At 38.2% G+C, this 25,928-nt stretch overlaps 1 protein-coding gene across 2 annotated transcripts in view; it reads left to right on the plus strand.

Moving 5' to 3' along the window:
- The window catches only part of CCSER1 (coiled-coil serine rich protein 1), a 663,581-nt gene that overhangs the window by 121,567 nt on the left and 516,086 nt on the right, over window positions 1–25,928 (plus strand). For both annotated transcript variants that reach the window (XM_071555858.1, XM_071555859.1), the window contains exon 4: window positions 6,144–6,237. In XM_071555858.1, coding sequence (XP_071411959.1) covers window positions 6,144–6,237 — 94 coding nt within the window. The remainder of the gene's footprint in view (window positions 1–6,143; window positions 6,238–25,928) is intronic.

The following is a 25,928-nucleotide window of genomic DNA, read 5'->3' on the forward strand; positions in this document are numbered from 1 at the left end:
AAGAACAGGGCAGTCCTGTGGTGTAATGGTGAGCACTCAGGACTCTGGATCACAAGGTCATGAGTTTGAGTCTCAGTGGAGACCGTACCAAGCCTCCCTGCCATCCCATCCCATCAGATCTCGGATACTCAGCAGGGTCAGCCCCGGTTAGTACTGGGTGCTGTGACAGTCCTGAGGACTTCACTGTCACTGTCCAAGCTCGCTCGGCTGTGGCAGATGGACCTCAGGACTGAAATGGTGGGGCCAGTTCTGCACACGCTGAGCCTCACCTAAAAAACCCACTGTGCAGGCTGGAAGGGCACACCCACGTGGGGAGAGCCCTGCCCAAATCTGCGTTTGTGAAGTTTGGCCATACATACATACAAGAACAGTGACACAGAGGAAGGCAATGAGTGAGATGTCTAGAGGCTACTGTGGGGGAAAAGAAAAACAAAACAGAACCCAAAACATTTTTTTTGAAGAGTTAAATTTTTTTTCTTGTAGTTCTAAAAATATTTTTGCAAATCCAGTGATTGCTGCTTAATCAGTTATGCAAAAGAGACACTTGCTATTATTTTAGGGTGAAAAAAAGCTTTAAAAAATTACTCCCCTGCGGTTTAGGACTAACGTAATATAGTCTAAAGAGGCGGCCAAGTAGGATTACAGACAGTTGAGGAGAAATGCATCTGTATACAACCAAGGTGACAAGGCAGACATGGGTTTCAGAGAGGAATGCCTGTGGCCAAAGCTCCCCTGCTCAGTTTGAGTTGCAGCAGCGGTGAGTGTTTTGCAAAGCACACATCAGAGGAAGCACAGTGGCAAAATGCTTTCCAGGAAAAAATAGTATGTTTGCTGAGGGCAGGTGCAAAACTTGACCAAAAGATACATTAAAGAGTAAGATGTAGTCAGTATGTTCTAATTCATGATAGTAAGGTTATATCAATGTATTTATAACCTGAGTTAACTTTCAGTGGCTTCTGTGTATACTGCCTTCAGCCACGGATGTGTCTGAGAGAGCTGCTCATGAACTGAGTAATTGCAAACACACCAGTACTTCAGTCTTGAAGCTTCATTAAGTTGCTTACTGGACCTCAGGTTCTCAAAGCCTTGAACAATCTCTAAGCAATAGTCAAGATTTTATTGCAGTATCACAGTACAGTAAAGAAATGGAAATCTTAATCTGTGTAAAAGAACCCTGAAATAAACTGGAAAATGCAAGGCCCCAGTGGTAACCTGTGTGTGGTAACCAAAACCACTGGATGAAAAAAAAATGCATCCCATTGCTCAGCAAAACAAGATTTGCCAGGACTGAATCTCCCTCCAGGTGCTAGTATAGAACATGAAAAATATACAGAAACCATTGATCTTCCTATTGAGCATGTTAATTAGAATAAAATTACAAAATAACATCCACAACCCCCCCAAGATGCTGGTAATGAAAGAGAACCTATGTCTGCAGCCTTTACTTGCTGTTCCTTAATTATTTCAATTGTATACAAGCAAGAAGTGTAGAATGAAAATGTATGAAACATGAAGAAATAAACCTTTTGATTGGTGCCACTCGTAACTGGCTGATTTAAATGGGCAGATTTGTTACCTAAAGCCAATTATTAATCTTGGTTTTGTCTATTAGTTGTACAGTTGTAATATACTGAGTTCTACAAGGATTTACCCTCCTTTGTTTATATATATTGTGCAATTGATACAGTCCATGTGGAATGGAGTTACATTGCTTAGTCAGTTTTTAGAGGAGTATACTGTAATTCCATAAGCAGTAATTTCACTAGGTATTTATGGTTGTAAGGTGGTTATTTGGAATAATAATTTGAAAAAAAAAAGACTTAGTAAAGGAGCCTTCATAAAGAAATGTTACTTGCTTTTGCTTATTTGATTAAGCCTAGAAATCTGAGACCTGTTATCTTGGGCATTTTATATGTATTTACTGCTGAAGCTGTTGTTATTTGTTCCAGCTTTCAAACTCACTTTAAGTGGACTGAACAGGTGTAAAAATAATTAAACACTTGACTATTCCATAAAGGGAGTGAAATTTATGTATTGTGCATTAAATTTCCTTTAAGGGGCTATAGGAAGGGAAGCTGGGAAGAGAGAAAGGAGATAGGGAGAGTACTAAGGGAGGAAGGAAATACCCTTTAGCAAACCTGAGTGAACTTACTGTCCAGATACAGATCATCTGGCTGGGAGGAACTGTGTGTCTAATACATCTCTGTCTTTGAAGTGTTTCAGCTGTTTCTGGACTATGCAAATCAGAGAGTATCTTTTGATACTATCATTATTCTTATGTCATACTAAAGAATGTTAAGAAACTCTGAGCCCAGTCACAAGTAAGTTGAGTACCATTGAGTTCAGTAAGCTCTGAGTAAGATATCTAACTGTTGGATGAAAATACCAGTTTATAGTTCTTGTTGTTGCTGAAAGAATTTTAAATATGAAATTTGTTAATAAGATATTACTAATGCCTTGAAGTATTCTTGGATGAATTAGCATCCTGTTCTGCTATAGCCATTATCAGTTATCAAAAGCATCCTAAACTATTGTACAAATTACTGCTTTTTATTCTGAATTAGTAACATTTAAATTATCTCTACTAAATTCTTGTTTAAATAGAAACTTGTTTAAAAAACAGTGATCGTTTATCAAGTCAAAGGTGGAAAGGGTGGTTGGTGAACTGGGCTTACCAGTTTTTGTGCTGGTCACAGACTGTGTTGACCAGAAAAACTGAGAGAGGTGGGCAAATGATTGACTGTGTTCACATGCACTTCTCACAATTTATGGTCAACTTTGAGTTTAACTAGGAGAAAAAAGCATTTTATGTTAATTTTGAGTCTATTATATAGGCAAAATGATGGTAGAAGTCAAACAGACACCAGAAGGAGGAAGTATTTCTTAAGGCTTCTAAGGGGTTATTACAGAGTCAGTAAAGAGGTTTTTGCTGCACAGTTCTGCCTCAACTAAATGTTTTGCCTCATAAAATAAATAAAAGGTAGGCTACTATAAATAGACAACAAGTGGTTCCTTGAGACCTTGATGGAAGCATTAATTTCTTTTTCTTTATGTAGCAAAGCCTTGAAACTATTTACTTGGAGTGACCCTTAGCACTTGATCTCTTCTTTTTAATATTTGATTGCTTTATTATTTAAAGAATATAGCGTCAGTGGTGAGAGGGAGAACAGGGAAAGGGTCAAGAGATATTAAAGTTTAAAAGAAATTCCAGTTCTTACTAATTGTCATAGCAACCAAGGAGTAACGTATCCTGCTGAGGAAGCAGAGGGGTGGAGGACGTTGGTGTGCACTGGCAGCAGTGCTGCTGAGCTGTTCTGTGACATTAGGCAGGTCATCCTAGGAGTCTGGCTCTCTTATTTTCTAATTAAATGTTTTTAGAAAATACTACTCTGTTAGAACAGCCCTAGAAACTTAACTAATGCTCTTTGCTTGGGTGGGCTTTTATGCATTTGTGAGTTAGGTTTTGGTTTGTGTCTGTGCAGGAACTCTGCCCACAGGTGGGCGATCAGAGCAGAGAAGGAACTGTGTGTGTGTGACTCCGAAGATTTGGGAAGGGCTGTCCCCCACGTGGGTGTGCCCTTCCAGCCTGCGAAATGGATTTTAGGTGAGGCTCAGCATGCGCAGAACTGGCCCCACCGTTTAAGTCCTGAGGTCCATCTGCCACGGCCGAGCGAGCTTGGACGGTGCCAGTGAAGTCCTCAGGACTAGAACCTACAGCACCCGGCATTTCCCAGGAGGTCTCCCATCCCAGTACTGATCCGGGGCTGACCCTACTTAGCTTCCGAGATCTGATGGGATCGGATGTACTGCCATCATTGACATCCTTGACAGGTGGAGCCACTCAGTCAAGCCCTCATTCCTGCAATGATGGAGAGGAGCTGCTCTGATTTGTTTGGTCCCAGTTCTGTTATTTTCTGCTTTATAAGAAACAAGTGAGCTCTTGCAAATAGGGGGAAGCTATTTCCCTGGAGAAGGTCCTGGTGAGAAGAATAAACCTGGGGGAGCTTTTCTTTGTCACTTTACCTTGCCTGCTGTTGGTGGTGCAGTTGAAGAGGCTTTAGGCAAGGCAGTGCAAGGGGTTCACAAGTGCATTGGGAGGGCAGCTCAGCTGGACAAGAGGAGGTGTTTGTTGCTGTGAGGAGCAGAGTGTACATCAGCTTTATGGGACAGAGAGGATAGATGGAGCACGGTTTGCCTACACTCTGAAGGTTATTGGAAGTGAAGACCTTCCTTAAAGGCAATGATAATGAGGAGGAGAGTTGCATGCAAATTTTTTCCTTTTATCTGTCTTACACAGGGAAGTTTTTTCAATTTAGAAAACTTTAGTTCTTTTTGTGTTTGCTTGTTCATTCCAAATTAAATGGAATTTGCTTCTTAATGAAGGCTGTGAATCACTATATTTTCACAGGCAATCTCCTAAGATTTCTGACTATGCATAAGTTACTGCAGAAGATATAGGAGATGCTCAATTAGCATGAAATCATGCTCCTTACGACTGATGTAGTTTATCAAAGGATGGTCAGCTTTAATATCAATGTGGATTCAGTTTGTCAACTATAATATGGGCAGCAATTTTAAGGTACAGAGAAAACCTGTGCACTTCAGCCTTTTTACCTTTTGCCTCTACTGATAAGAAAAACATTTAGCTGTTGCTTTAAAATTGCAAGGATTATTCTCTTGGACTTTTTTACCAAGTTTTTTTCTTACATTAATTAAACAATATATGAACAAGATATGTTGAACATTTCTGAGTTGTTTAATATACTATTTGATCAAGCTTGAGTGCATAATAGCATTTAAGTTTAAAAAGGGAACAAAAAATATAGTAATAGCTTTAGCAGTGGGTTCTGTCTCAGAAGCTTTGATTAGATGTTGATAATTGTGAAGAAAATCATGGTATCAGGTCAAAAGAAATTACCATGGAATAAAATATACATGGGAAGAAAATGGAGTATGACTATCACTTTTAATGCATTGAGTATAGTAGCTTGAGGTTGGTGGGGGCTGGAGAAAAAGGTTGCCTCATTTTCCAAAGTTGCCTGTGGTGAACACAGAAACAGGGAACAAGAAGGTGAACTCTCTGGTGTGTGTTGCCTTCTCTCTGGATGGCAGAGGGGAGGCTTTCTTCAGCCATGGCTCCCTGTGTGTGCCTCTGTCTTCCAGTGGCAGCGTGTCTCTTCTGAGACTGATTGTCATTGCTGGGCCTGGCTGCAGACCCAAACTGTCCAGGCCGGGCTTTGCAAAGGCTGGATTAACACCATTTCATGACCTCGAATAAAGCCTAAATAGTGATATTGCTGTACTCAGAGTTTACAGAGTAAAGATGTCCACCTGAGAAATAACTACTCATTTTATCTTGAAAGAAGCTAATCCTGTAGGGATTAGGTAGTGTGAAAAGCTACTGTTTTGCTCTCTTTTAATTGTAGCCCCTGTACCCCTTTTAGCTTTCCCAGAGAATGCATTGTGTAAACCTGCCTTATCTGTCTGTGTTTAAAATGTGGGAAACAAAATGAACTGCCCAAAGGGAACGGGGACCTAAGCAGCTACAGTTCACAGTCAGGCTTTCTTGTCTGTCCATGTTAGCCTTTGCCACCCACAAAAATACTTAAAAATGCATAGGTTGATAATTCATGCCTGAATTTCCTGTTTATCCTAAATTTGGTCTCTTTATCCTTTGGATGAATAGAACATTAAATCTCTCTTCAGAGTACATTAGTAAGGGCAGACAGTACTTATAATTTCGAATTTTAATAAAAGACAAGTATTGTTGCTTTTATGTTGTGGTAAAAATAACATATTTTTTCCTCATAAAAAGTTATGATTAAACTTGCAAAGATGCAAATCCATCACTGAATGTTTAAAAAATAGTTACATAGATGGTATTACTTGTACTTCAGGGTTTTTTTTTGTTAAATATTTGAGATACTCTAAAAAGAGAGAATGGTGACAAATACTTTTGGACAGTTGTTTCATACCATTTCTCAGTAGTCCAGTGTTAACAGAAAATTTTTCTGGACCTTCTCCTGAAATGTATTTTCCAGATCTGTTTGGTAATTTTTTTGTGCAGAGTCATTTGGCTACACATCTGTCTAAATGGTTCTCTTTTTTTTTCTTTCTTCTTTTTTTTTTTCCCTATATATTAGGATGTATTGAATAACTTGGGTTCCTGTGAGTTGGATGAAGATGACCTAATGCTTGACTTGGAGTTCCTAGAAGAACAACATCACCATCATTCCGGTAAGTCAGATAAATACTGACCATCTTCAGTGAGGTATTGTTATTCTAGAAATACAGAGTAAATGTATTCAATACAATTACTTTGAAATGAAGTAAAGTAATTTTCTTGGAAGAGGAAGAGCAGTATGTGTTTTGTAGTGTTATTTCTAAATGTGTTTGTAATTGGTCAGAAAAAACGCTCTTTACATTGCATTTGGATTTCATATGGTCAGTTATGAAACAGAATTGATTTTCACAGCTACAGAAGCTTTTCAGCACCAAGGGCAGATCCATCTGTTTTTCTAGATGCTGAAAATGACTGCTGCCCACTCCAGGCAGTTACAGAAAGAGCATCACTGATCTAATTGTGATCACGTTTTGTGTGTGCCAGAATATCTTCAAATAAAAGGTTTGACTTGGTATATAAGTGTAACTTCATTGTTGCTCTCATGGGTTGGTTAAAGCCCTGTTGCACTGCCTTGATTAGTATGAGTAAACAATGTCAATTCATGGTGTGTTCAGTACAATTTTATAATAGGATTATGCAAGGTCTTGGTAAGCTGGGGCACCTGCAATGAGCAATGCTGCGTTTCCTTTGGCTGTAGGGCCTTGTTTGGGAATAGGAAAAGTCCTACCAATTCAGCAGGGTTTGGAGAGTCTTAAAACATATGTGAGATTTGTATTTGATCACAGGTAGAGTTCTGAGTTTGTGTTCTGTTGTGTTAATCTGTTTTCTAAGCAGGAGTAATTCTCACCCTCTCTTTACCTGCTGTTTTCTGACCCCTGTTTGTCCATTCACCCACATAGGTGCCTGTAGTGCACATTCCTGCAGGCTCATGTGAAAGTGGGGGTTTTGAGACAGATGTGGGCTGGTGTGTCATCTTCAGCTCTGGGCCTTTTCTTTGCAAATTCAGCAATAGTTACTCTTAAACTGCTTGAATTATGACCTTGTTTCAAATTTTCTCTATAGGATTATTCTGTGAACATATTTGAATTATCTTTATGATAATTCTGTTTAACCATTGTACTGCAATTTTTAAACCTGTTGGCATATCTACTTAGAGGATGAAACATCTGTTTTATGCAGCAGAGAGTATGGAGGGTTGTAGCAGCAATACAGGCATGATCATAGTTCCCTCAATTACTAGGAGCTACGATGCAACAAATGAACTTCCCAGAAAAGGCTGTTTCTAACCTGAACTGAATAATGCTATTAACTGGTTACAGCGAGTCAGCTCATGGGAAACGTGATTCAAAAAACTTGAAACCAAAGATGAGTGTTTTGTAAGAAATTGTAGAGTTTATTCTCTGGACCTGCTGGAAACAAATTAAATGGCAGAACCATTTCTGTAAATAAACTTCCCTAACATGTTGCACTTGGTCTCGCCTGTGTTTTCCTGTTTTTTTGTTTTTTTTTTATATATATATATTTACAAAGCACTAAATTAACAGTGAAAGGAAAAGTTCATGTCTAGCATAAGATTACAAAGGTTTATAGCAGCTTCTGGAACAACTAAGATCATAAGGTCTAAATGGCATTATACTTGATAGACAAGTAAGTAAGATGGAGGTGTGATATGACACACAATCTTTCTACTCTTGGCTCATTATCCAGAGCAAATTAGATACTTTAAAACAGAGATCTGCACTGCCCTCTGAAGAATGGTGACCATTTCTGTTCTGAGCAGTAATGTAGAGACTCACGTTGCAGTGTGCACTATCTTTAAATACAAGTTTATCTTAGTAATATTTTCTTTTTGATTTATTTGTTTGGTGGTAGGTCTAGCTGCAAAAAAATTAGGATTTGCCAAGCTGTCACTGTTGTTTTTGAGTTGTGCAGTTGGAAGAAGGAGTTGGAAGGGTAGAGCCATGGAATAAGTTAACCCGATTTCACCAAATAAAGCTGATGTCTTTATATTGTGTTGGCACTTGGTACAAAGTGGTTAGTGTGGTTGTAAGTTGTACTCTTAAGTTACTGAGGTAAGAGGCTTGATTTTTAGACTTCTCTAACATTTGTGTGCTACTGAAGTACATAAAATCCCTCAAGTTAGATCCTGACATCGAAACACTTTTAACAAGTTGCTTTTCTGATTCCTGTCTAAAGCTGTGGGCCACTTCTATGGTTTAAGACTTTTCAACCAAAATTCTTTTTAGTAATTCCAAGACTATCAATTCTCTGTTTTCACTTTTGGGCTTGCTTGTTTTTTCCAATAGGCCTCTCCATTCATCCCTAAATAGAATTCTTATAAATGTCTTCAGTTAGAATACACTCTCAAATATTGTCGATGCAATTTTTTAATAGACACCAGAATACAGAGCTGATCAAGTGATTGTGTTGAAGATATAAAACTAGTTAATGAAGAACTTTAAACTTTTATAAACTCATCAAATTGAAAGCGATCATATTTTTAAGCACGTACATATAAGCTCTTTCAGGTAATTGGGAAGCAATGTATGTTTTTTAAAAATTTTTAATCTTACCTCCTTCAAAAATAAGAATACAACAGATCACAGAGGATGAGCCAGTGCTGTTATTTGTAGAATATGTTATTCTAACTGAATTTGAATAAAATCTAGGGGCTGTTTAATTCCTTGAGTCTGTGAGTGGCCTGAAGAGTAGATGATTTTCCATAATTTTTGCTAGTAGCAGGTTTTTTTTGACTCTTTATAAAGGCTTCTTTAAGATGGGTGGGCCTGACAGTTTACCTATGTCTTGCTTCACTAAAATTCAGTCCACAGTTGCAGACATACAGATTTGTGAGCCCTCTTTTCCCTATTGGGATGTGCTGTTTCTCATATATAACATTTGGCCCTATGTTATGTCAGCTTTACATATTTCAGCATTTTCATTTCAGTTATTTGTTTGCCTTCCTGACAAGTTCCTTGTGTTTCTCAAACACTTGAAAGGGATCTTTGTATCTGACATTCTCACATATGTCATACTGAAGTCAACTGGGAGTTAATGCATGTGTCTCTACGTTTGTTATCAAGATGAAGGTGTTTTGAGTATAAAAATATGATAGAAAGTGCTGTGTTTTGCATGGAAACATTAAAATTATTCTCTTCTGCCAGTCAAAGTTATCAGTGCTCCAGTGACTCTTTGTAGTATGGCAAAAATCCTGTTGATGTTCTACATACTGATGCTTGAGTATAGCATTTATTGAGCTAAGGCCATCAGTCCTAGAGCCCTATTACAATTCACTTCTGCCCCATTTGGCTCTTGATAAGCAATTCTGTGGGGAAATTATTATAGGGAGGGATGTTCCAAGAGAGGCTCCCTTCAGTATTTTAAAAGTACATTGAAATATGAAGAGGTATAATTGAAAAAGAATTCAGTTCTTTCTTTGATTTTTACAGAGGGATAACTAAGGAATAGCTTCAAAAGCCTATGAAAATGTTTAATGAGAAAATACGAGGGCTATCATCACTTTTTTAAAAAAAATTGAATATCTCAATTTCTTCTGTGGTCAAGCTTCTGTGCGCAGCAAGCTGTGTCATTGAAACATAGCAATTCTGAAGCATAGTGCCATGGTTAATAAATACAGTTCATTGATTGATTAATGGCAAATTGACAAAGTCTCTTAAATGACATTAGGAGCTCGTTTTTTAGACATTTGTTACTTAACACACAATTTACAATACTTCTTACTTTTAGCTACTGTAGTTATCAAGAAGTTATTTGCTAGGGTAGAATGTGTCTTTTTGACTTCGTCCCGAAGCTGACAATATATAAAAAATATTAATAAAATAATTGTATTAGATCGATCTACCATGATTTTAGTGACCATATATGAATAGAAAATAAGATTACATTGAGGGGATTTTTTTTGAGAAACGGCTATTAAGGTAGTTTTGAAGAGGAGCTAGGAGGCAAGGAGACATTGTTCCAGAAAGTGGAATGCTATATTAATTAAAATACAGAGTTATGAAGGAGAAAGAGGCAAAGATCTGTTGCCTCTTTCATTGTTTCTGTTTCGGTATTTGTTTATTTATTATTCAAACTCCTTTTTTGCTTGTTTTCTTATTCTACCCTCCCGGTTTTTCACTAATTAGCTGCTGGCCTCCACCAGCATCCTCATGAAATAGGGTTCCTGCAAAAAGGTGCTATGAATCCTGATGAGTACTAGAAAACTAAAAAAATACCCCTAACTTTCTCTAACCATACAATAGACAATACAGAGATACCTGTGAACATCAGGCAGATGTTCCTACTTTGGATGTAGATTTCTGTGCACTGCTAGTCTTAGCATGGCTTTAGAATACCCTCATTTCTGACCTTCTCCCCATAAGCCAGTTTACTTCTTTAATTTACTACTTTTGCTTCTGTTTTAAAGGCTGTATTGTTGAGATAAAGAATGTAAGGCAGAATCATTTTATTATCCAACCTAATACAATTGCTTTGAAATTTAATAAAGTAATATTTATATAGTACTTAGTGAGTGGAGAGCACTACAGCATACAAATTCAAAATACTAATCAACTTGATTCGCTGAGAGTTTTGCATACTGTTCTTAAGCTGCAATGCTTAAAACTAAGCATAATATGACATACATGATGAGCCTTGAGGGTGCCTTTTTATTACTCTAGTAAATTAGACTTTTAAAATATGCTACAGCGTTGATTTCCTTTTGTAAAATAATGAGGTTAGTGGTTTCTGTAGCGGGAAACCATTGCTGGTTTATAGAAAGTGACAGCATTAATTTAACCTCCTTCATTTTCCTTTTCCCTATGAAACATGATGTATTTGATTCCAAGTATCGATTAGTGAAATGTATGAGGAAAACCTTTGTATTCAGTGGTATAAGCAGGGGGAATTTATTCAAGTAATGCACTTGAATGTTCATGAGTTGTGTGCTTGTGCTGTGCCATAGCCTATTGAAGACCAAATGGCTTTATATGGTGTTGTCATTAAATCATGACTGCAGCAAATAGTAGCTGTTTCTAAAAGTTCACAAAGGCACAGCTATGCAAGGGCTTTTGTAGTTTCTTAAGTATTTGCCATAGGTGTCATCAAACCAGTGCCCTGCCTCTTTCCCAGAGCTGTGTGGGAGTAGCTGGGATTCGTGGCGAATGGTCGGGCTGAGGTCAGGGCACTGCTCGTGGTGCCGAATGTTAAACACGTGGGCCCGTCTCCTCCACATCAGGCTCCACACTGTGCAGTGACTATTCATGAGGGCAATATTGATTAGCTGTGTACTCAGACTGGTCTGTGCATCCATCATGTTGTAGCTTGAATAGTCGCTGAATAGCTTTGAATAACGCAGCTTGCTAAAATTTTTAGAAGAGATTTGTCTTCGGCCAGTGTTTCAGCCCTTCTGGATTTAATGTCTCAGCCTCAGCTGAAAAGCTGTGATGCCGTGTATATATGAAGGATAGTTATTTCTCCCAGCATGTTTCAGAAATGAAATTATTTGTCTTATTTGCCGAAAAAAAGAATTAGAAGTTGAACTGTGGAAGTATACTTTATAATCCATCTAAATATTATTCAACTCTTAAAAAACCCAAACACTTTCAGAGACAGGGCACATTTTGATCAAACCTGAGTTAAGACCATCTCAGTTAGAAACAGTTTAAGTGTGTTAGTCTGTGGTAGTACATGTTTTGGTACTTGCTCAAGGTTTAGGAATGAAAAAAAGTATATGTCACTTGGCAAAATGACTTTTGCTATGGTGACAGTGGCTCTTAGGTGCTCTCTCCATACTTTCTTCTGTTAGTGGATTTTGAGAAAGAGGAGCCAGTTCTTGGTATAGCTCTGTGTTAACATAAGTGAAAGGAATGAGCATGTGAAGCTCTGATGTATCACTCTTATGCTGTAACACTTGCAAGTGAATACCTGATAAAAAATAGAAAAACAGTTATTAAATAGATGTTCTTTATGTCTGAAATGCAATGCTGTGGTGTATTGTCTTCTTGGCACTATCAGTAATGAGCAGGGAGAGGCACATTATAGTGAAGATCTTGGAAACTGTGGGGTATAACTTTATAACCTGTTTGCATTAGGTAGTTTTTATTTAGTGCTCATTAGTGAGATCCCAGATATAGTGTCTAGAACTAGAATACTCTTATCATAACAAAAATATGTATGTGTATTAAAAAAAATTGACATTACTGGATGGATTTTGGGTTTTGATAGGGACACACAAATGTACTTATTTATATGTCAGATTGCAGCAATTCAACCTATCAGAATATGGTCTTTTAGTAACATAACTACATTAGGTATTAGCAGCCTCACCAACAAAAGCACAATGGACTTGTTTTTTAGAAAGTAAAAGACAGGAATTTGTGTTGTATTTCTCTTAAAACCAGCTAGCCTGCAGATCAGTTGCCATCAGTACCCAGCCAAACTAATATCGCTGGGTCATCACACCAACAATTTAATTAGGTAGTTGCTGAGTTATTTTGAATGTGATGAACAAGCTGTGTGAAAGTTCTACGGTGAGTTTGGAGCTCCTCCTGTGTGTATTCATTGAATGTACTAATTATTTTTATTAATGTTTTAATAAAGGGTAGGAGTGCAGTGCTGAGATGAAACCCCTTTGGTCTTTTGGTGGTTTTTTTTGACCAGAGTGGGAAAAATGCAAATGTTATTAAAGAAAAAGTACATTAAAAATTAGTGGTATTAGTGGGTCATTAAAACTGATAGTTACAAACTGTAAACCAGAAATAAATTTGCTTGATTTTCAGACGTGAAACATATCTGAAGTTTAATAAGGGGATAGAAAAAAATTTAAATTACACTGCTTGTTTTGGCAGCAAATCACTGAAAGTCCTCTCCTTGGCTACAGTGAATCTGCTGTGATTCATTGGCTGCAAAGGCTGCTGGGCCTGCCTGAAGCAGGGGAGCTGCAGGGAGCCTTTGGCTCCGGGGCCAGTCCTCAGCCAGCCAGAGGGCTCCTGTCAGTGGCCTGGAGTCGGCGTTAGTTTCTGTGCTGGACACAGCGGGCAGTGAGCTTTGACACTAGCCCAGCTGTTGTCTGGATAGATGTTATCTAAGCTTTGTGAGACAATGGCAATAGCACAGGAACTCCAAAGGGCCAAGTACCACTAGCTGCCTGTTTTTCTAGAGTTTTCTGCAAAGCAAATGTCCTGCTCTCAAGCAGAAGTTGTCTCCCAGAATTTAATAAAGTGCCCATGTAATCTATTTGTGTTTGTCAGCGCAAGGAAAGCAAATTTTTCAGAGCTTTTAATTTGCCTTCAAAACGAGAAGAACAAAAGAAGATCCCAGCTATGTATTTTTATTTGACAATTGCTTTGAACTAGATACTTGGATAATCTGAATGTATTGCTTTGCTCATTAATGTATTGTTGGCAGCAAATTATGTTTCTGTGCTGATTCAAAATTACGTATTTTGATTTTTATTTGGAATTGGGACACCCAGCTCCTTGAGCTTTTTAAAAAGCTTTGCCATTGCCAAATCCCACCTTTAGAGTTGTATCGAGTTAAATTAGAACAGCATTTTAGTCTTCTGTTCGAAATATGTAATAACATTTTGGTTGAACAGAATAAAGCTCTGGGTCTCTGCCAAAAAGGAGATTCATAGGTTATTTAGCTCTCTAGTATCTTGCATTGTCACTAAAAATTTTGGACAATAATAGAATAAAAAAGTAAATAGTGCTAATAACAAACAAACAAAAAACTGATGTGTGATTTCACTACAATAATTCCACCACTATGTAGATATCCTAATACCAATTGAAAGGGGAAGTTCATGTTAGTTTTTAGTTTTGCAAGAGAAAAAGACTTGCTGAAAAAATGCCTGCAATTCCTCCACGAAACTCCCTGTTGAGAAGGGAGAGCAGCACAAGCCAGAACTGTGGCCGGCCTGATTTCACATGTACATCTGACTTCCTGCATGGTGTGAAGGATGGAGCGAAGAGTCACATGCAACTAGCTTCTACATAGGTAGAAAAAGTGAGAGGGGTTTTTATATTTTTTGAAATGACCTTTCTGTTAAGCTACATGTTTTCCCCTGTTTAACAAATACTGCACAGTAATGGAGTAAACTTAAAGTCTCCAGAGAATGAAATAAAACTTGTCATCTTGTAGCCTCTTCTAACCATGATCTACAGCTTCTGAAAGAGCACTGGGCAGGGAGGAAAGGGATTTTTGCAGGCTTTGCAGTTAAAGAATGGGTAGCATCAAATAAAAAAAGCATATTTATGTTAGTCAAAAGTAATTATTGCACACTTGTGTCTAGGTCTGTGCTTTAGGGCTCTGGAAGTGTGAGTTACTCTAAGGAAAAAAAAGAAATAATTACTTGAGAAGTGACTATTAAATGGGAATGAAACTAAATAGAAATCATAGGCTCTATAAGGTTAGTCTGCCAGCATCTTGGAGCATACTGGTCCCTATTCTGGAAAAGAAGTACTCAATTTTAAGATTACTGTTTCTGTTCTGTTATTTATGTAAATGGATGGTAGTGCAATTTTATTCCATTTTTAATTGGGAAAAAACCCCAAACCCCACAACCCAGAACTGCTACCAAGTTATCTTTGTCCTAAACCCTTTGAAGTGTAGTTTACTTTAAAAGCTGAGTTGTGAACAAGCCTAGATCGTGAGCTATGGGAGGCATTGTAGCTCTAACTTCTGGCTGTGATTGCCACAGAGTATGTTTCAAACATGTCTGGGATTTAGATAATCAGCCTGTGCTGTGTGCTCTCAGTGGATCAAGGAAAATACTTGGTTTCCTGAGTAATTTAGTATTTTTGGCTCTTTCTTTGGTGTGAAGAGGGATGATATATTTGAATGGGTGGGTCTCTGTTACTTCACTGTAATCTGGCTGTTACAAATTTTATTAATGATATGTACTTTAAATCCTACTCAGTTAAATGGAGCGGCATCATAAAGCATCACATCATAATTTAGATGCCAAGAGATTTCTTCTTCATAAGTAGACAAGAAGGGCAAAAGAGCGCAGTCCTGAACTCCACGGTCATCAAAGAATACTTTGAGTGAGATGTGCTTGTGTGGTTATCATGGAGCAATTAGAATCAGAGTCTGTATCTCAATTTCCTCCTCTTTCATAATTATAATGTGACAGTTACAAATCCTTATTCATATTGGTATGCTCAACCATCATTTACAGAAAGAACCAGGACAGTAATTAAATTAGGCATACTGCCTTTCTTTCTTCCTTTGATTTTATATATACATTGAGATGAAACATCTTCTTTATTAATATCTGCAGGCAGAAAGTAAAAGCAATAATAAACATTATGACAAATCAAAGCACACTGTCCTATTTAAAACAACTCTGCATTTTTAGATGGCAAAGTTTAAGTAGGATGCCAAGTGCTGCTTTTTTGTCCTGCTTTGTTAATTTACAAAGATCTGGACTTGAAGTCTTGCCAAAATGGAAATGTGATGAGAACTTGAGAGGAGTATGTTCTTTTTTCTCAGTTTCCTGTGAGAGAGAAAAGACTAAGAGGAACAATTATGAGCTCACAATTTTTTTGCTGAACAGCCATAACTCAGTTTATATAAAAACAACTTCACCTTCCCTACAGCTTCTGCAATGATGCTACTTCAAGGTCAGACTGAACCTGTATGTGTCAAGAAGGTGTGAGTTAGTGATGACATTGACATTATGAAATATTTTTCGCTGGGATCATTGTAGCTTGACTCTTAGGTAAAGAAAGGAATGGTAGTCTGATAGTTAAAACTTGAGTCTAGGTCTCCTGGGGGGAGCTGGATCCTTTGATGCAGATTTCCAGTGTTACCATGGGCTAGTCACTTAATTTACTTGTAGTACACAGAAAGTAGTACTCTAGTAGTCATGGGGCTTTGGCATTAAAGTTTGAGAGATACTCAAGATACTATTGGGATAGAGCTACGTTAATAACTAGGGTCATTACGTTCTTTAGAGGCCAATTACTTTCTGTTTTGTGCCTCTTCAGTTGTCATTCCAGGAAGTGGAGCAGACACTGCCATTGCTGCTGCTGGTTTGTCTGCTACTGTTTACTGCTCCTGTTATTTTTTATTTTCTTCTGCTGAAAAAATGCCAAAGCAAACCTCAAGTTTCTTTATATAACAGGAGTGAAAAATACTGCAAACCCCTGTTGTACTAATCGAGTAAAGCCTGGGTTCACATCTAAATTACTTTTAAATCTTGCAAAAATTGTACCTGCTGTCCATCATTACTCAAAGATTGGGTCATATCCCCTGTAGTGTTTGAAAATATTAAGTGACTTTATTGTTGTATGTCTTTCCTTGAGTCTCTTGTGATGAGAGAGCCTGTTGTCCCTTGTCTCTGTGAGGGTTCTGTCAAATACTTCATATTTGGATTTTGTTGTTTTTTATTTCTTGTTTTTACCTCCAGCTTCCCTTGAGGGAGGAAGGAATTCACAAATAAATGCCATGCAGGCAGTAAGCCCTGAGATTTATTGCATCCTAGGTTCAGCTTTAGGAGAGGGATCAATATGTGTCAAATGCTTCAGTGGTAGGTCGTGGGCTATGTGTACTTCCTGAGAATGTTTTGTCCTCTCGGAGACCCCTAGAAGAAGCCTGTATTTTTCGATTATATAGCATAGCTAGTTGTCTGCATTATGTTTTAAGAAGGGTATTGTACACCTTTCTTTGCCAAGGGAACAATCTGAGATAAACTCCGAAAGGTAACCTTGGAGTTTTCTGGCTTTACCAGCTGTACTTAATGTTCAGTCTGACCCAAAGTGAATAGTGCCTGGCCGTTTCCTTCTCGCATACCAGATACCAAAATTCTTCCATGCAACCCTTAGTGTAGGGAACAGCTTTCCAATCAAAGTTTGTCAAAGCACCTGCTTGCTATTGCAGGAGTAGCTTCTTCAAAACACAATACATTCTCTGCACTTACTGAGGGTAACATCAGTGTGACTGGTTTGGGTCCCTTCTTCCTCCTTTTTTCATAATCATGTAGTATCTTTAGGAAAGAGAGTCTGTTTCCAGTTAAGATTTAAAGGAAAGTGTGGTTGCACTTGTAAATACTCAGAATGCACTTCTGAGAACAAGAAACAAGGGTTCTGTTGCAGGATGGGTAACACATATATGCATGGATCTGCAAATGGCAAGTCATGCACAAATTGTTATTGCACTGAATCTACGGGTATCCCTATAATTTTCCTCCCCTCTCCCCCCCAGACTAAGCATTTGTCAGTTTGATATTTAAAGAGTTGCTGAACCGTGCATTAGTCTCTGAGAAGCTGATTGCTGGTAAAGGGTTTTCAATTTCAAGAGCATGGTCTGATGAATGGGTGATTTGAGAGCTCCCTGAATCTTGCTTTATGAAAAGTTTGTCGTCCACTGCAAACAATGATGACACTGAAAATCTTTCACATCTGAAAAAATAAAGAAATATCAGCGTATCTCTGAAGGCAGTGCACTGCATACTGGGAAAAGAGGTTGTAGTAAGTTGTGGTGAGTAGAATGGTGTTAAGCTCACTTGCACTGCTGATAAAATGGGCAGTTGCTAAAGCAGAGAATTCTTCTAAGAGATGAGAGGGGCTGGGATGTGTTCCTGAGTCTGGGCAGGCAGAGAGGCTGTGCTGGTACTCAGGGCATCCACAAACATGCATGCGAGTCCAGAGAACAGGATGGAGGTGCTCTCATTTGTGACCTGCAGCCTTCACCAGCCTGAGAGGAGGAGTGGAGCTGTCTGTGCTTGCATTTTATGCAAGTCCTGTACATTGGCACTGTTGCAGGCAGCACCTTGTCTATGGCAGTCTCTGTGTCCAGCCATGCCCTTGTCCTCCGCATGTCAGTCTGTCTCTGGCATAGGAGGTCACGGTCACTACAGGTTGAAGTTACAAACGGGCAAGTGGCAGTAGGTTCATTCCGGCTTGAGCACAGACCTCCCATCTGAGTCCCTGTGGCTGCGCAGGAGGCATCTCCAGTCCCAAAGCTGCTGGAGACAATCAACCCATGCAGCATCCCTCAGCTCATGGTGCTGTATGTGCTTAAAGTAGCCTGTATCTAAATGTGTGTGCCTAGGACTGGTATGTAAAACATATCTGACAAACCAAAGGCACGTCTTGGAGCTGTTTCAGTGTTTAAAGTGCTTGAATTCCTCGCACTCTGCTTTTGAGAACTAGTGACTCTTGTTTGCAGCACAATAACTGCTGAATCTGGAATGGTGGGAAATTAAATAGAAAATGGATGGAAAATGAGTGTAGTGCTTTTTGGTTACAGGATGGATAATGTGCTCCTTTTCTCTTCCCTTTCTAAATATTTCCAGCCCTGTAAACATAGTTCATGTATGTTTTAGGAAAAATGATTAAAGCAGTGTCTTTACAAAGGTTAAGGAAACCAGAGAGGGCTGAGAAACTGTAATGAAAAAAAACCCTGTTGGTAGTAAATGTCTCTTTATTACACTAGATTGTGAATTTGCTGACTGCCAAAAGCCCAGGCACCATGATTAACATGTTGAAGATCTTCCTGACTTGACCAATTTTTTCTGACATAAGTTTTTCTTTATAAAAAAGCAATTTACTCTAAAAATGCACTTATTTGAAGGTTGAAAAGCAGGCAGTAGATCAAATGAAAGTACAACTGTGTTGTAATATTATTTTTGTGCTTTTTCCTGAAGCTGTTAATTTCAGAGAAAATAGTTTTGACAAGTCTCTGTATTTCTAACACATTTTCTCCATGAATAAAACACGAAATAACTCTATTTCTAAGGTTCAATTTCATTGTTTTCTTCCATACTTAATCTTTACTTTGTTTGACTTGTTTGGAGATTTTTGCAGGATTGGGGGTTCAGAAAGAAGTGTTCTTGATGCTTCTTATTATAACTTTACTGACATGATGTACTTGTAAATGATGGGTTTTAAGCTAGAATGACATAAATATATTACCTAACCATCTTACTGTCAGCGTGTGTTGGATTAAATGCAAATAGCTCCTGGTTCTGAGGATTTTCTATCAAAGCCCCTCACTTTGCAAGTACAGCACACTTGTATTCACAGACGGGCTCTGCAGAGCTGTGTGGAGTTACTCACACAGGAACTGGTGACTGTATCGCTGTCCCTCTGGAACGGGCGCTTTTGGCTGTGGAAGGAGGGTGACCAGGCAAAAGACATCACTTTGTACTGAATTTTTGTGGAAGCTCATACCATGATCCTTTGATGCTGAGTTATCACAAGTAGCAAAGAGTAGGGGTAAATAGAGAGGGGAAGAGAAACGACTAGAGGTAAGAAGGAAAAATGGTGTGAAAAAAATCTCAGGTTTACCTTCTGAGAAAAAATAACATGCTTTGGAATGAAGTTGCTGTAAATTTGCTTTAAAATGATATATGGCAACTCTTTTAGCTTTCAGATACCACCAGCAGTCTTGTTCTGCCCCTTTATTCTGAAAAGAAATCAACAGGTTGAAAGAAATCCAGGTGGTGTGTGTCCTTCAGGCTGCAGGGGTCATAGGCAGGGGCTCTCTGTAATATGAGTGTGCCTGCTGCATTCACTGCTCCCCTTGTTCCCACAGCAAACACAGAGTAAGAAGTGATGGAGGGGCGTGTCATGTGGAATATCTACTGTCACAGTAGCCTGGGCTCTTACCCAAACTGCAAGAAAAGCTCCTGAGGTTTTCTTCCCTTGGAATCCAGGAACAATGAGCTGCTGAATCAGCTGAGTGGCAGGTGCCAGAAGAGTGGCAAAGGGTACACAGTGAGGCCAGAGGAGATGACAGAAAAGACTGCACTTTCTTTCAAAGGGAGAATTTATGTTTTGTATTTTTTAATTGTAAGTAAAGGAAGGCACTTCCAGTTGTGTCACTTTCTTGTTTCCCTTGTCCTCTCGTCTTACCTGCCAAGCTTTCTGTACTTTCCTGAAATGTGCAGGAGCCTGTGTTACCTTAGATGACACTTAGATTTATTATGATTGCAACTTTATAAAATCAGTTACTACTTTTGCAAATTCAGCTCATTTTGGAGGTGTCATGCAAACCCCCCACCTTATTTGTTCATCTTTATTTCTTCTCTTGACCTAATTCTTGTGTGCTTTCTATTTAAGAAGTGTCAGCTTCTTTCTGCTTTACATTCTTGTTCAAATCTCATATTGAGGTATGAGATGCAGACAGCCTGTATATTTTCAATCTTTAGTTCTTGATTTCAGGTAAGAGCTTATTCAGGTAACAGTATATTTTGAAACTGTAGGTCAAAGATGGTAAGTCTTGCTGGCTTTCAAGTTTAGAAGTCCAGACAACTGAGATAAGTTTGACAGATTTCTGTAGCCATTATAATGGAGAATTCTGTCTCCCAGTAGACTATTTTGTTTCTTATGTTGTGGACTAGTATCACCATAATTATTTAATAATGCTAGTTGTATTTATAAATTACAGTTTTAGGCATTCTGGAGTCGATAGAAATCCTTGGAGATCAGTCTGCTTTCTAATTATGTGGGATGAGTTGTCCCTGTATTTATTGCTGAAATAAATACATTTGAAATTTTGATATCTCATCAGGGTTTTGGTCCCTCTGTTTTCCTGTTCTGTTCAAATTCCTATCTATATGAAGGATGATTCAGCATGTTTTACATAAACCATTTATGCCTTTGATCTATCTTTTTAAAGTTCATTATAGATTCAGATTCATTCTCTGTCCTGACTTATTTGTATATATGCATGTTCACTAGTTTGTGGGGAAATACATTACTAGTGTATCAAAGAGGACTAGAAAAAACCCCATTTTTCTTTTGGGAAACAGTAATTTTTCAGTGCTTCAAGAATTTGCTTCAAGAAATACATTACTACTGTATCAAAGAGTACCAGGAAAAAACCCAACATTTCTCCTTTGAGAAACAGTAATTTTTCAGTGCTTCAAGTATTTGCTGTGAGAACGTCTCAATGGGGCATTAAGCATGTATTTAGCCTAAGGCATGTAACTATCTCCACTGAAGTCAGTGGGATCATACCCTTCAGATTTGAGCTCATTTGTAAGTGACCTTGGTCTTTGGAGCTTGAACGCAGTTCATCAGTGCCCGCCTCCTGTGACACTGGGGTTTTTAACAGCTGTTCAGTTGTTGTCCTTTGCCTTCAATACAATTATGTTGTGGCCAAAAGTGTATGTGAGCACAGTATTGCTAACAGATATGGTAAAAGGCTAAACTGTATAATCCAGCTGAGAAAATTTATAGTTATACCTAATATATGGACTAATGCAGGTAATGACTATTTTTCCTAAAATAATTTTGAGGATGCCATTTATCTGTTTAATTTCATGTGTTTTCTACACATAGATATGAAAGAAAAAGATTGGAAGACATCACAAAATTTTTGGTTTATGTTACAAGGAAAATTAAAGTTGGTAGCAAAGAACAGTATGCTTATTTAAATTAAAATGTTAATGTCTTTCCAATACAAAAATCCTTTAGAAAATACTCTTCTTTAGTGACGCCTAGTCTGTACAAACTGCTATTTTCCTGAAACAGCAAGGACACAATTCCTGGCTAATTCTTAATCATCTAATCAGTGTAGAAAATGCATAGTAAGAAAACTTTATTACTAAGGAAAATTTTTATTAAACAGATTTTTTTTAAGTAATACTCTGTATACTCAGCAACCTAAGTAGACCTTGAAAACAATTATGAGGGTGGGAAAGAAAACCCACAGCAAAAATAACTTATTCAGTGTTCATTTCGATGAGGTTCATTTAAAATCTCAACATGCCTTTTAACCCACCGGGCTCTTGTTTAGGAAGCTCTGTGAGATTGTTTTTTTAATATAAACCAGAAAGAGATTAGAAGCTGATTAGGTCCCTCACTATCTCTCATCTTAAATAATTAATTTTTTTTGTCTTGCATAAATGTAGTGTCTGGATATTTTGCATCCATCAGAAGAAATTATTGGGGGGGTGCTATCTTACTGTTGTAGTAATTTCCACTAAGCCTAGGAAGTTGTACAGTCTGGGTCTCTCCTGAACAGAACCTTTGTCCTTCCACAGCCTTGATCACATGTGCAGGTTCCTAAATAACAAAAATAATGTGAATAAGGGATTTGTAATGAGGATGTTTGAGTTTTCTTACCTTGCCAAAGAACATGATCTTAACAGTTTCATTTCTAAATTTTGTATCTTGAGTATGTAATTTCCAATAGACTTTCCAAAAGGTGACTAAAACTGTACTGCTGCTTTCTTCTCTTCCACACAAGATTTTTTGAACACAGGACCTTTACAGGCTTTTCCATGTCTGACCTGACCTAATATGAACATCTAGAATACCTCCACTTGGAAAAAATTACTCAAAAACCAGTGAAGGATTTATATGAGGTTATTTTGTAAGAGCTTGTGTATTGTGAAATCAAATCTCAGTTTCTGGAAAAGCAGTTCTGTCTCAACAAGCAAAAACTGCATCTACTGTGTTGTAATGGCATCTTAGCTCCTACCTGAGCCTGTAGTCAGTGCCATTAAGTGCATTAACCTCTATTCCTTACCCTTCTGTTTACATACGAGGTAATCAAATCATTTGTGGAGGTATCATGCACTGATTAAAGTGGGTTTATGGAGTTATAGGGCACTGATGGCTCAAGTATCGGATATTATGATTTGATAAAACCCAAAATACTGTCTTTATTTTCTCTTTCTGATACAATGCCTGTATGCACTAAATAGGATATGTATGTATGCAAAAAAAAGGGAGTTAGATATAGTCTGCTTAAAGGTGGAATAGATCTATGAAGCCATTGTTCTTTAGGTTGCTAGTGCTGTGGTGAGTTGTAATTTCTTGAGTGCTGATGCAGTTTTCCATACCTAGTGTGTTCCTAAGTATTTTAAAAATAGTAGGCAGTGTGCTGTCTGAGCAGAGCAGAGGATTTAGAAAATTTGTCAGTTTTCTGGGGTATTTTTGCAGTCTATTACCTTAAGATTTAAAGTAGTCGCTTAAAAAAATTTAATTGTATTTTCTATAGCAAATGTGTGTGGCTCATCTTCGCGAACGAAGATTTGGGAAGGGCTGTCCCCACGTGGGTGTGCCCTTTCAGCCTTCACAGTGGATTTTAGGTGAGGCACAGCGTGCGCAGAACTGGCCCCACCGTTTAAGTCCTGAGGTTCATCTGCCATGGCCAAGCGAGCTTGGACAGTGCCAGTGAAGTCCTCAGGACTAGAACCTACAGCACCCGGCATTTCCCAGGAGGTCTCCCATCCAAGTACTAATCCGGGGCTGACCCTGCTGAGCTTCCGAGATCTGATGGGATCGGATAGCAAATACTATAAGGCGTATTACACTGCATTTATTGTATAGAGCTTTGGACTGTTTTCTGTTATTTTTTTCTAAACCCTTTTCCTTATCTGGTACTTGCTCTCAGAAATTGCCATGTCCTGTCCTCCAAAGATTTAATGTGCACATGTGAGAGAAAGTTACAGAAACAAGACTTCTTGAATGCTGAAAATACTGAAAGCTCCTTGTTGGTGTTCTTGAGGTGGCAGCCAAGCACTGCTGCTGAGTCACTGATGGCTGTTACTTCTGCAGTCTTGTCACTTGCTAATGGAAAGCAGCACTTGCATATTCTGGGGGTGACACAGCAGATGTTACAAAAAAGGAGTTCTCATTTACTATGTCAGTGTTATGAAGGGTTCCCAATGAAGAGTAACCTTGAATTTCAGTCATCTTCAAGGATCAATTTTTGTATTCATGTTAATGGAGCAAATGAGGTTTTGTAGTTGTGATCTAGGGATCTCTTCGTGCCCTGTAGCACTTGGTGAGTATTTAGAGAGTAGTTTGGAGTGGGACATAATATTCAGTATGTCCTTTACATGATTTTTTTCAACATTTTTAGTCAAAATCTCACATTGCTAAAGTAGCGATAAACTTTTAGGGACATATTGATTTTGAGAACAGCAACAAATACATTAAAGAAATATTTTTCTTAGGAACTTGGTTTCAGTTACTAGAAGAATGCAGAACTGTGCTTTGTATTTGAAGGTATCACTGGCAAACTGATTGGTAAAGATCTGATTTTGCTCCAGTTACAAAATGTGGAACAGCTTAATTTTATTATTGTATCAGACTTTCTTCCTTGGTGCGTTATGATGTTAGGGTTGGTTCAGCTCTAATGAAGCAGAGAGTGATCAAGTATAACCTGAATTTTGCAGACTCGTATCTTCCAGGGTAGGCTTGCTAGTTTCCCTAGAGAAGTAGTGTGCTTTAAACACTAAACCAAATGGATGTACAATATTCTTGGGAGGATTAATTTAATCAGGGACTGTCATTTTAAATGGGTGACTCTTGAGTCAGATGAAAGAATTTACTACAGTGACTTTGGAGGGAGTGACACTTGAGTAATGTTCCTATTCTCATCTGCACCCAGTAGGGAGTTGTCTGGTAACATGAGACCTTATATATCTTTGACATAATTCAGAGAGATTCTAACAGTACATCTAAGACTCAAGGGTATTGTGCAGATTTGTGCATTCTTTGTAGTACCTGTGGTCCAGAAATCAATAATTCCACAATAATATTATCATTCTGTTTGTTTGATTTCTGAGTTTTGAAAAGAGAAGAAGGCAAGAATTGGTGAGAAGGGGAGAAATACTTGTCTTGTTAGCTTTGATTATTTTTTTTAATAAATTGAGTGCAGGTAAAGTATGTGTAAGCATTAACAGATAAGAAGGAATATATTTTAAAACTAATTTTACTTGATAAATATCCTGAATTAAACCAGCACTAACTTTCCGCTTAGGTTAGTATTTTGTATTCTGAACAGCTTCTTTTTTTGGAATGTTTTATGGCCTTCCCAGAAACTGCAGTGGAATTACAGATGTACCCTGGGCAAGCAGAAATAAATCATACAGTTTACAGGAAGTATAGTCTCAATTCAGGAAATTTGAGATCTACTTCTATCTGTGCCACAGATTGTCTGTATAATGCTTTGCAAGTTACTCTGTTTGCTCATCAGTATTTATCTCTCACATAAGGATTCTTTTGGGATGCATTCTTTTTTTCATAGGTGTTTATATAGTGTGATTTCAAGTGCTGTAATGTATCCTGTGGTTTAATAACTTACTGTAAGTGTTCTGCAAATAAGATTCTAGTATCAACTGGATTGTTTGAGAAATTATTTATTACACCTTCTTTTGCTGTAATTTTGCAAGTGATGTTTACTCTTAACAAAGGAGAAAGTAAATAGCTTTCAAATTGACAGTGATGAAACAAAGTGCTCCACAGGGAGCTTAGTGTTTTGATTGACAGAGAATAGAAGCAAACAGGAGATTCTGATCTGGAGCATGAGCAATGAGCATCAATGAGTACTTAGTCCTCAGACTCTGATGAGTCTGTACAGAGAAAGGGGCTGGTCCAAGGGCTCCAGTGCTTTGTGCTGTCATTCTGCCTTTGGCAGATCTGTAGGTCTGCTCTCATTGTACCAACATGTAAAGCATACTTGGTTTACAAGTATTTATTCTGCACATGCGTCCATATTTCAACTAAAGCTCTTCATCTTGAAGACTCTCAAAACATTCTATGGTGGCATCACAAGCAATATTATCACTGAATTACCACTGAATGACGGAATCTGCTGAGTTAGAAGGTACCCACAAGGATCATGGAGTCCAACTCAGTCCTGCACAGCACCATCCCCAAGAGTCACACCATGGATCTGAGAGCACCCCATACAGAATCACACTGTGTGCATTGTCCAAACACTTCTTGAGCTCTGTCAGGCTTGGTGCTGTGACCACTGCCCTGGGGAGCCTGTTCCAGTGCCCAAATACCCTCTGGGGGAAAAACCTTTTTATAATGTCCAACCAAGACCTCCC

This window comes from Pithys albifrons, chromosome 5 (assembly GCF_047495875.1).
Source record: "Pithys albifrons albifrons isolate INPA30051 chromosome 5, PitAlb_v1, whole genome shotgun sequence".
Taxonomy (NCBI): Eukaryota; Metazoa; Chordata; class Aves; order Passeriformes; family Thamnophilidae; genus Pithys; species Pithys albifrons.